Source organism: Odontesthes bonariensis, chromosome 16 (assembly GCF_027942865.1).
Source record: "Odontesthes bonariensis isolate fOdoBon6 chromosome 16, fOdoBon6.hap1, whole genome shotgun sequence".
In the NCBI taxonomy this organism is placed as follows: domain Eukaryota; kingdom Metazoa; phylum Chordata; class Actinopteri; order Atheriniformes; family Atherinopsidae; genus Odontesthes; species Odontesthes bonariensis.
Window position 1 is genome coordinate 17,615,216 of NC_134521.1, and position 10,871 is coordinate 17,626,086.

Here is a 10,871-nt window from a genome sequence, read left to right on the forward strand (position 1 = left end):
TGCCTTGCATTTAATGTTTGTCCCTTAGATCTCTGAGTAACAGAAACATGAGTGTTTTGAGGTTGAAAGCTGTGGTAGGAGTGACATAATTCCTTTTGCAATGGTCTTTGTGAGGAGCTGGAATGTCCAAAAAGTTTCCCAGGGTTTGGGTAATTCAGAGCGCAGTCCCAATAGACTGACAGGTTGAACCCTTCAACTCATTACTGGCTGTGCTGAGCTGGTCAACTCACACTACTATTTTACACTGTACTGTAAGCTGTGGTTAATTGGGAATTTATTAAACTGAATGACGCTCAGTTTAAAAATAATAAGTCTTGGAGATTAAGGATTATTTTATAAATACTTCTTTCTTTATTTCAGTATACAAAATAACAGTATATACATCCACACAAAAGTGGTTTACAAAATCCATGAGTTCAGCTCATATGCTCTGAAAATATAATATATTTTGAACTGCCTGCTTGTCAGACAAAAAGGAGATTCACAAAGCTCTTAATTTTTTTTTTTTCTATCCACAGGGAGGCAGGCACATCACGATCCACACAGGGCACATGTTCAGAGTCCAAAACATCAACCACAAAAATGTTCCATGATTGAAAAGTACTTGAGGTTCCCTTTGTGTTCCTCTGTTCTCCATTGCTGAGGAGAAAAAATGTTTTGATGGTACCTTAAAGAAATGTGGATCCATGAGAACTCTTTGATTTCCTTGGAATGGAGTCAAACATAAGTCAGGAGAATCCTCCAGCATAGAATCCAATATTATTTCTTTTTATTAGAGATATGATAAAACTGACTCTGTTTATCCCTTTCGGGAGCATAGGGGGATTATAATTATTAACATGAAAAAGAAAATACCCAGAAGGATGTTGGCGTTCACGTGAACCAACTTGCACCGTCACCACTTTCCATGTCCAGGTATGTGCAGGAAAAAAACTTGAAGCCCAATTGGAAGTTTGGAGATTTCATTCAAAAATGATACTGCACGAGAAAAGATCACTTCTTGCTGAGATACGCATGCTAAAGCTTAAGACAAAAGTAAGCCTTCTTGGTATTATAGTGCTTTGGTTAATCTGTAGCCACAAAGTAGAGGGCTGCAGGTGGGGCCGGCTGAAGCACCGACTCATTTGCAGACGTATCTCTCCACAATCCGTTCGCACTTTTTGCAGGTCACGTAGCAGCACCAGTGGTACTTGCAGTGGCAGCGCTCCACCAGCTTCTCTGTGTACGGGTTGTAGCCACGGCCACAGCACATCAAGTCACAACTGTCACTGCCGACTGAGGTTTTGTTGCACTGCCTGAAAATAGCAGAAAATATTATTTCAACATTTATTTCATTTTGTGTAGCGATAACACATTTTCCAGCAAAGGTAGCAAAAAGAAAAGCACATTTGGACCGAACTAGCTGCTATAAAAGCAAAGATGTTTCAAGATTGCTTTCCGTCCCAACACAATGAAGTTTTTACGGCTTCTTTCTAAAACCTTTTGCATGATCTCGCATCCTGTCAAGAGTCTACAATAGTCTTTTAAAAAGGCTTGACTGACTGTTGGGGTTTACCCTTTTGTGCACTCTTTATCCCCAACATTTTTTTTTTTCTTCCATTTTTTTTTTTTCTTTTTGTTTTGTTGTCTTTGAGCAATGGGTGCTTTTGAGCCTCTCATTCCAGAGGCCTGGGGCATCCTGAATGAGCGAAGAATAGTTCTGTCATAAATCACGCTGAATACACAGGACTACCCTCCTTCTCTTTAGCTTGCCCTCTGCACATAATTGTTTTGTTTTATGATGGCAGAGTGTTAATGACCAGTGGGGTGAGAGAGCCGCTGAACTAATGGTTCCTGCAGGAGTGAATGAGAACAAGGAGGAGGGACGGGAGTCATCGAGAGTGTCAGACAGGTTTATTACATCTGCGGGAGCTGGCAAACCCCCACTCACTTATAGTTTGTAAGGAGCAAGAGTACAGAGCAGTACATATTTGATTGTTCACATCTGCAAATTTTAGGGGGAGATACTATAATGTAATTTAAGATTAAAGTACAGGCTCTTCAAAGGGAGATGACACACTTCTGTAGCAGTGCTCACACTTTATCTATTAGCAACTACTGCTAAAAGCCACTTTCCTTGTCCCAGACTCTCTCTAACAAGAGAAACTGATACAGCTTTACCACTGCTCTGATGCGGCACAAGGCAATTGAAGTAAAAGCCATTCGTGAGTGAAATATCAGCAGTGAGAAACTTGTGGCAAATCAGATGATATTGTGACCATGTGATCTTGCAAGACAGGAAGCTTGTCAGATTAAAAATCTATCCAGACGCTAATGGAAATAAAGCAGTAGTGATGTAGACTGTGTGGCAGCTACGTTATCAGACTGCAGTTGATGCACTGAGCAGTGTCCTTGACATGAGGCCTGTCCTGCTTATCTGTGAAGCCTGTCCTGCTTATCTGTGATAAGTGGCATAAGGCTGAGGGACACATGATTTGACAATCATGTGATGTATGACATTGCTAACAACCCACAAAATCCCTTGCTCCTCAGAAGCTTAACACAACTGTGATTGTATTTTGGTGCCGTTAAAGCCTGTTATGATGCGTGTGGATGCATAATACTTCAAGTAATCTAGTCAAGTAGAGTGTTTCTGGTTAAACAAGCAAACATGTCAGCAGTAGGGTGGTGCTGGCATAATGACTAAGATCAGGTTTGGAAAAGTTAACAGAGTTACTGAGTTAGTGGAGAAAGTTCAGGATGCCCTCATGATTGGTGCCTCTGTACCCTGCAGTCCAAAAATAAAATAATAATGCCTGAGATGTTATTTCAAATTCTAAAATCCAAATCTGGGAAATCCAATAAGCTTACAAAAGAGTGCTCTGTGTTTTTGTGTTATTTTTCTGGTACTGGTTGGCCAGGTTAGACCTTCAGACTCATGTCGTCCTGGTTACACAATTCTCACAGAGCAGCATCATCTCACATAGATCACTGAAGTGAAAGGTGTAGGTAAACCTTTATCTTTGGGCGACCATTAAAGGGGAACTCCAGGGCATTTGAAGCGTGTTTCCATTGCTAGGGGTTGTCAAATACTGATAGTACGACACAGAGAGGTCCAGATCTGTGCTCCCTGTGTGAAGATCGCTCTGTCCGCACAGCATGTCATGCGAGGCTAATACGTGGTGGCTAGGGGCAAGCGCTAACCCTTCCACGTAAAACAACAACTTGCACACTGCAGAAACGTCACACCACTTTATAACCCATCCGACAATAAAGTCACAAGCCTTACCATCAAAACCATATGCATGGTTCTCACATTACTGGCATGGGGACGTTACAAAACAACTTTATAAACAGCATGTAACTCACCGGCTGGTTGTAGGCTCGCGCATGTGAAAGCCCAAAAGAGTCGATGGAGAATAATCCCATATACAAAACAATTATCTTCTCTAGAAAAACTGCGTTCAAGTATTTAAAACATTACAACAATACATGCCCAGTAATATTCTTGTAATGTTTTAAATACTTGAACGTAGTTTTTCTAGAGAATATAATTGTTTTGTATATGGGATTATTCTCCATCGACTCTTTTGGGCTTTCACATGCGCGAGCCTACAACCAGCCGGTGAGTGACATGCTGTTTATAAAGTTGTTTTGTAACGTCCCCATGCCAGTAATGTGAGAACCATGCATATGGTTTTGATGGTAAGGCTTGTGACTTTATTGTCGGATGGGTTATAAAGTGGTGTGACGTTTCTGCAGTGTGCAAGTTGTTGTTTTACGTGGAAGGGTTAGCGCTTGCCCCTTAGCCACCACGTATTAGCCTCGCATGACATGCTGTGCGGACAGAGCGATCTCCACACAGGGAGCACAGATCTGGACCTCTCTGTGTCGTACTATCAGTATTTGACAACCCCTAGCAATGGAAACACGCTTCAAATGCCCCGGAGTTCCCCTTTAACTATATCCCTCTTTTTGTTGCCCTCTCAAATCAATATCAGCTTGAGTGCCCTCAGTTCCAAGAATAACCACATTGGTAATTGTCTCAGATAGCAGTACAGGCACTCCATTCATAGTGGCCTTTTCTATGGCACATGCACAGACAAGCCACAGACGACACACTCTCAGGGTACACTGGTTGTTATCAGCCAGCCAGGAAAATAAATGGTGCCACTCGGAACGACAGCACTTCACTTAAGTCAACATCCTGGATGAGCAGACAGTCAGGATTGGTCATTTCCTCTTTGTCTGCTGCTGATGTGAGTCAAGCTTACGAATCTAACTGCAAATAATGGAGAAGTATCAATTTGACCAAATATCCACTTCTTTGTCATACACGCTAAAAGACAACTAATTCTTGGAAAATTAGATCAATGCAGAGACTACAGCAAAGCCGTGCTGCTATGTGGCTGCGTACGCACCTCCCCACAAATTTAACAAGTGTGAATATACGCCACAACAGCTGTGATTGATCCAACTCTGAAAGCGGTATGATAATCCTGCAGAACGAAAAATGTAAAAGGTAACAGGCTGTGCTGTGCCTGAAGCTATTTGCTGTGTCAGTCCGTGGATAGTCTGTCTGTTCAGTGGTCATATATCTTCTAACTGCGGGCCGACAGAGACACACCATTGCACAGGTATAAACATCGACAGTGGTGCGCGCCACGTTTGTAGATGAGGAAGCATGAGCCAAGCTCAACTGTTAAACGAGTGTCGTGACCTGGTAGTCTCACCTGTCCTGCGTGCCAACAGAGCCATGTTTTTCATTCTTGGTGCAGAAGTCCGGGGAGCTCTGCAAGTAGACCAGTTCATTCTCCCTCACCGGCCTAATGTCAATGTCTTTGGGAACCAGCTGCTTGCGTGTCCCCATAGGCCGATGAACCACCTTGGTTGCAGACAGGTACTTGATCTTAAGGTCCATGGCAATCTCCCTGAGGTCTTGGAGGCCTTTCCAGCAAGTCCTTATGGAGCAGGACCCAGACACACCATGACATTTACACTTCATCACCAGAGCCTCTTTCAATACCTAGACACAAAGACATGGAGATTAACCTACTATTTGCGGGCAACTTCTTTGTGTGTTTCCTTTTTTTTTTTATGACAGAATTATCTGTCTGTACTGTGTACCTGTCTCCCGACTTCACTGTTGTGTAGATGCATCAGTTTGTTGGCATGGGATCCTGAGCGCTTCATCTTCATGGGAGCATCGGAGAACTTGGAGCCCATCATCAAACCAAAGTGCAGGTTATCACCACAGCCACCCCAGCGATAGCCAGGCTCTGGGATTTCCGAAGGAATTGGACCACATGTGCACATCCGCAAATCCCCAGAAGTGCACGCCCGCGCTATGGTGTGACTGATGGTTGCTGCGGACAGGGCATAGACAAATGCAGCCTCCCTTGTTCCTGATGAAATCAGAAAAAGAAAGTCTAATTATAAAGGTTCCAAGAGAATACAACAGATATAAGATATGTTGTTTATCATGTTATCTACTGTTATTTGTTTATTCCATTCACCCTTTGTTAATCATATCATTTGAAAAAACTTCCAAACCTCTATATTATTATTACTCCAACGCAATCAATCAATTTATCTATCTATGAGCTGGCTAAATGCCTTTTATTCTAGCAGTTTTAGGTACAGAACACTTACAGAATCAGTAATTTAATGTATGAAATACTACAGTATATAAAGCATATATTTCTAAATATTTACATTTATAATAATTAGTTATGAGAAACCTAATGTGTGCACTCATAACTCTGTCACAAGCTGCACATTTTCACACAGAATTTTGTTACAGTATCATTTATTGTAAAAGGCTAAATACTAATGTGTTAGCTTCAAGCTTATCGTATAAAGCTTTAACTGACGTTTGTAAGAACAGTTTCCAATACATGTAAAATATTACAGCAGGAAAAAAGTTTAAAAAAAAAAAAAATTCAGCTAACAAAGTTTTTTTCTTCATGTTGAACCTCGCTGCTGTCTGGTCTGTTTCTCCTTTAAACTCCAGATTTCTTTTGTCTCAGTTTAAAAGAAACTGAATGCAAAATATGCATCTTTCAAGCATCATGGCTCACACTATAATGCAGAGTGAGCGCTGATGTAATTGATGGTGATGTGCATACACAGAGAGCACATATGTTAAAGCATGGGAGCAATTGGGTGTAGGGGAAGAAATCATGTATGACCGTGGGCTGGTTAGATCAAAGCCAAGCCTGGACAGAGATGAGCCATTTCCTGTCCAATGCAGACTGTTCATTTACCCAAAGGCAGCTATGTCGTTTTCAGGGAGTGCTGTAACAGCCCTCTCCTGCCCTCTCCCACTGCACAACAACCATCTCTGTCTGATTCAAGGTCGTATTGGCAGTAGAAGCAGCTAGGTCAAACTACAGGACAAACAGACGTGAAGCCTGAGAGTTATGTGGATTTCAGAAATAACAAACCAATTACTATACCAAATAACCGCTTCAGTAAAAGTCCCTGGTGAGGGCTCATTTTGGCATCATTTTTCTGGCAGCAAAAAAGTGGAAAGATGAGGGAATGTGTCATCTTAAAACCAGATTCTTGTTTGTTATAAACCTAAATTTTCTTTTCTTTTCCTTTAACCACCATGCACGCTGTCATTGCAGACCGTTAATGATCATACCTCTGTCCAGGTCTGGCCGATATTTTGGGACGTCAGGAGGGATGTCAATCGAGGAGCAGTTCCAGCGCATATCGGCGAAGGTCTTCTGGCATGTTTTCTTGACTTCGCGGGCAGCTTGGATGATGGTTTGCATGAGCTCCAGGTTACTGCGGCACAGCTGAGCTTGGAAGGACACCATACCAGGCAACTGCTTACAGTGCAGGGACTGGTTGATGTGTAAAGAGGCAGGAGTGTGTGAAAGTGCTCTACAAGAAGAGAAGACAAACGGTCCAAAGCATTTGGTCAGTGTACATTACAATGCACATATCCTTTTGAACATGGCGGTGATGGAAACAAAATGCTAATTGCTACATCAAGTTGTGAAATAATCACTTTTAAGGGAATCAAGAAGCTTTGAGTTTATTTGCTGTCTCAACGATTTGATTTTTCCAGTGTACACACACGTCAAGCTTTTACCAAACAAATGAAAAATCAAAACAGAAAATGCCTCCGGCAGAGAAATATTTTGGCATGTGACGCAGCAAAGACCCATCTTATCACAGTGAAGCTCTCAAAGGAAAGTCAGCTGTGGATTCATAAAATACAAGTGACACCTTCTTGGCACCGGGTTTTTCTTTTGTTAAAGCACTGAGAGGCCTCAAGATGTGCCAAAAAATATGAAATCCTTGCTAAATTCAGTTCCTTACACAGTTGAGAAACTGTAGATTCCTCATCATTTGAATTTTCCACCACAGGAAGCACCGTCCTCTGTGGCCTCACTTTGACGTGAATCATCTGTTTACAGACTATTAAAGCGCGCACACATTTGATTTAAACTATTCTAAGTTATTGGGAATTTACTTAATAGAGAAAGCACAGGAGGGCAGGTTAGCTCTGATCTCTGCTCTTTGAGTCTTGTACTCTGTTGAGAGTTCGTGAGAACCAAGCAACAAGGCCTCCACCTTGGCCTGTTTTGCATTAGGGGCCATAGGGCCGCCACTATGTGCCCAACGATAAGATACAACTCTGCTGTGCTTGTGGTAACCCAGCACTCACAGGTGTTTACAGCTGCATCTGTTTTGCATTGGACCGCTTTGCATTATCAACACTGTAAGACTTCTCAGTTAGATTTAGGACATGCCATCCTCGCTCTTACAGGCACATCTGCTAAAGAGTTCCCATTGAATATTACAGCCTCTCTTTCAGATTTTAGACCACTGAAATTTTTGGTAGAGCAATGCAAAAATGTATGCTTTTACTGTGATCAGATGTAAAACAAAAGGGATAAAAACTCAGACAATACAACACACAGAGCATAAAGTTCCGAGTGTTTAAAAAAAAAAAAACGTACAAATGAAACAAACACGCTCAAAAAATAGCAACCTGGGAATTTTATGGGCTTTCCAAAATGACTGTGAAAATTATTGTTTGCTTTTACTCAACAATGAAATCAGTGTGGTGCTCCGTAAAAGCAATCAACATTTACTGCATCCCAGCTTCTTTCTCCAGCGAACTATTTTTACGATCTGAGGTCGAACTAGACTACACACAGAAAGAAGTGACAACACTGGCGCTGTCTACGCCACCAGGACGCCGCCTCGTTTTATTTTCTGTTCTTCTTCTTCTTATACATTCGGAGTTCATTTCTGTCTGCGATCAGATTTGAAACACGCACAGGGTCTCGTTTTACTCAGGCTACATTGAAAAAAAGTCAAACAAAGAGATTTCCATTCATAAGCTGAAGAACCACCAGCTAATTTACTGTCCAGTTGATCGGATAAACATGCACACTGTACACAGCGGAAACTTGGAGAATGTTAGGGCCTAATTCCAAGCTGCCACGGTCCCGACACTCCATAAAACATGCAAACAATATCACTTACCCTCTTTACATCATGGTGTTCACATGCAAAGCAGAGTAAAAATGGTAATAGGCATACAGAATGAGATGGCGAGGATACTTACAGCCATTTGATGCCCGAGCAGACCTGAGACAGCAGCAAAGCTGTGAGCACACCAAGAGGCAGGATGTGAGAGCTGCTCCTCATGATCAACAGTAGCACCAGTTCACACAGGACACAAATACAAAGGGTTGTTGGGCTCAAACTCGGAGGTCAGCTCTCATGGCACAGCTCCACTGCTAAATCCTGGAATAAATAATGGAAATGATATGAATGACTGCCCAGAACCACGGCAAGCCAGTTGGAATGTTTTGCGATGGGTTGTTGAATACGATGTATTTGGTGTGAAGCCAACAATGGAAATATGTACTCTCCAACCGAACAATGTTTATCTCAAAAAGATTATTAAAAAACAGGTGAAACATTATGGTCAGCCAATTTGACTAAGCAGTTCAGGAAAAGTTCTTGTTTTAGTTCTTTCTCCAACATCCCCACAGGTTACTTAAAATCTGAAAACTTGGACACGAGCAGGCCTTTTGTGATAAAGTCCCTTGGCAGTCCGCTAACACATTGTTAAGCATTCAAGCATGCTGTAAAGAAAATCCAAAGGAATAGCCCCTTGCTCCTGCAATTCACCGTACACACTGGAAGCTACAACAAGTACAGCAGAAACAAAAGAATCTTTAGCTTGATCGCAAACACAGTTCTGTGTTTCTTTAAACTTTCTGAGTTTCAGTAATTTATTCAACTACTTTTATTATTTCCTAATCACTGTTTTCACTTTTCTGTGGTTTATTTTGGACCTCACATTGCTCGAATTAGGTTTAGAGGACAGAATTAATTGGGTTACAGATTATACAACCCCGTGAACTAATGCTAAATTCTGAGGCAGACACGTTTGGACGAACAGGGCCTTTCCCCCCATCTCTGTGTCCTATCGAGCAGTGTGTTTTAGTCCCTTTAATTCGATTTGGTGTCACCAGTGCACCACGCGGAAAAAATGTTAAGAATTTCAGATAGGCTCATATTAGTGGGACACCAGCACACAGATCAAGGTAGTGATTTGCGGTCAGAGGACAGGGCAGCGCATCAGAGGCATTATCTGATAGCGCTCGGAGGTGTTGATAAGGGATTCCTTTGAAGGGAGCTTAAAGCGAGCGCGTGAGGAGCGCAGGTAGCTGATAATGGGCCTGTCTGAAGCGCCAGTTCCGGTGCTCATAGCCGATTGGCCGAGACTACTCCGAAACTGTGAAACTCGCAGATATTAATTATTCAAATGAGCCAATTGAAACCCATCGAGCGACCTGTATGGTCGCGTTTTTCAAGTTCCAGTTTCTGACCTGTGAGGTACGATAATAGAACAATTAACCCATCACTGATTATCAATGAAAAAACGGGAATTAAGGCTTTAACCTCTTTACGTTTACATGTGACCAAAGTGGTCCGAACAGTTCTTGTTTAAACAGATAAAGCTTTGCGTACACAATTCAATGTGTCTACTTTATTTAAAACAATTCATAGTCTCTCAACAATTTGAGATAAGCGATGTAAAGCACACAATGGATTACTAGGGTTGAGTTAAACTATTTTATAATCTCAAAATATTATTATAACCGCTTATAAACACAAAAATCCTCATGGGGAAAGTCTTTAAAGTCACTTCTACGACTAAAACGTGTCTCCACGAGCAATTTAAATGTACTTAAGTTTAACATTTTAAACGAGAAATTTAAAATAAAATCCCATACATATGTGGACACATGTAGGAAAAGGCCAAACTCGTGGTTTATCCTGTCATAAATGAACTGATTCATAGTTATAATTCATCTCTAACTCAACGAACACACTTTATTCCCCTTTGTGTTGAAGGCACCCCTGTCTCAGGCAACTTTTTCCTCCAGCCGGAGTTCAGCTCACCTTTGCCGCGGCGCGCTGCTCTCTTCGCTCAGCAAACCCAACACAAGCCAGGGGGAAAAAGTCAAATCTCAGCAGGTCGGAATATCCTTTCGGTCAGCTCTCTGTGTCCTTATCAGCCTGACGTACTCGTAAAATCCAGCACGGGGTGGTAGAATGGCTCCGGACAGGTACGCATGGTGTGTATCAGAGCGGTGTCGGTCAGCGCGCGCGTGTGCGTATGAGAGAGGTTGGAAGGGAGGAGAGTGAATGAGCTGAGTGGGGGCTGACTGAGCTCTAAAGTACTCCTGCCCTGCTTTGATCTCACTGCTGATGTCAGACCAGCATTAGCATAAGAAAGCTGACTGCACCGGGACCAGAGCGCGGCTGCTCGGGGATTGTGTTATCCAGCCGTAAAGACTCCGAAATTGCACCTTAATATTTCCACAGGGAGTTGGAATGACTTACAG

The 10,871-nt window shown here is 42.2% G+C and overlaps 1 protein-coding gene across 1 annotated transcript; it reads right to left on the reverse strand.

The window, feature by feature from the left end:
* Positions 1 to 262: 262 nt before the first annotated feature.
* Positions 263 to 10,669, reverse strand: wnt11 (wingless-type MMTV integration site family, member 11). Its single transcript, XM_075486477.1, has 6 exons — positions 10,426 to 10,669; positions 8,573 to 8,754; positions 6,629 to 6,873; positions 5,107 to 5,384; positions 4,713 to 5,005; positions 263 to 1,295 (listed from the first exon to the last, which is right to left on the reverse strand). Exons 2-6 carry the CDS (start codon positions 8,653 to 8,655, stop codon positions 1,121 to 1,123), a joined length of 1,074 nt encoding a protein of 357 aa, XP_075342592.1. The 5' UTR covers positions 8,656 to 8,754; positions 10,426 to 10,669; the 3' UTR covers positions 263 to 1,120.
* Between the last annotated feature and the right edge of the window lie 202 nt (positions 10,670 to 10,871).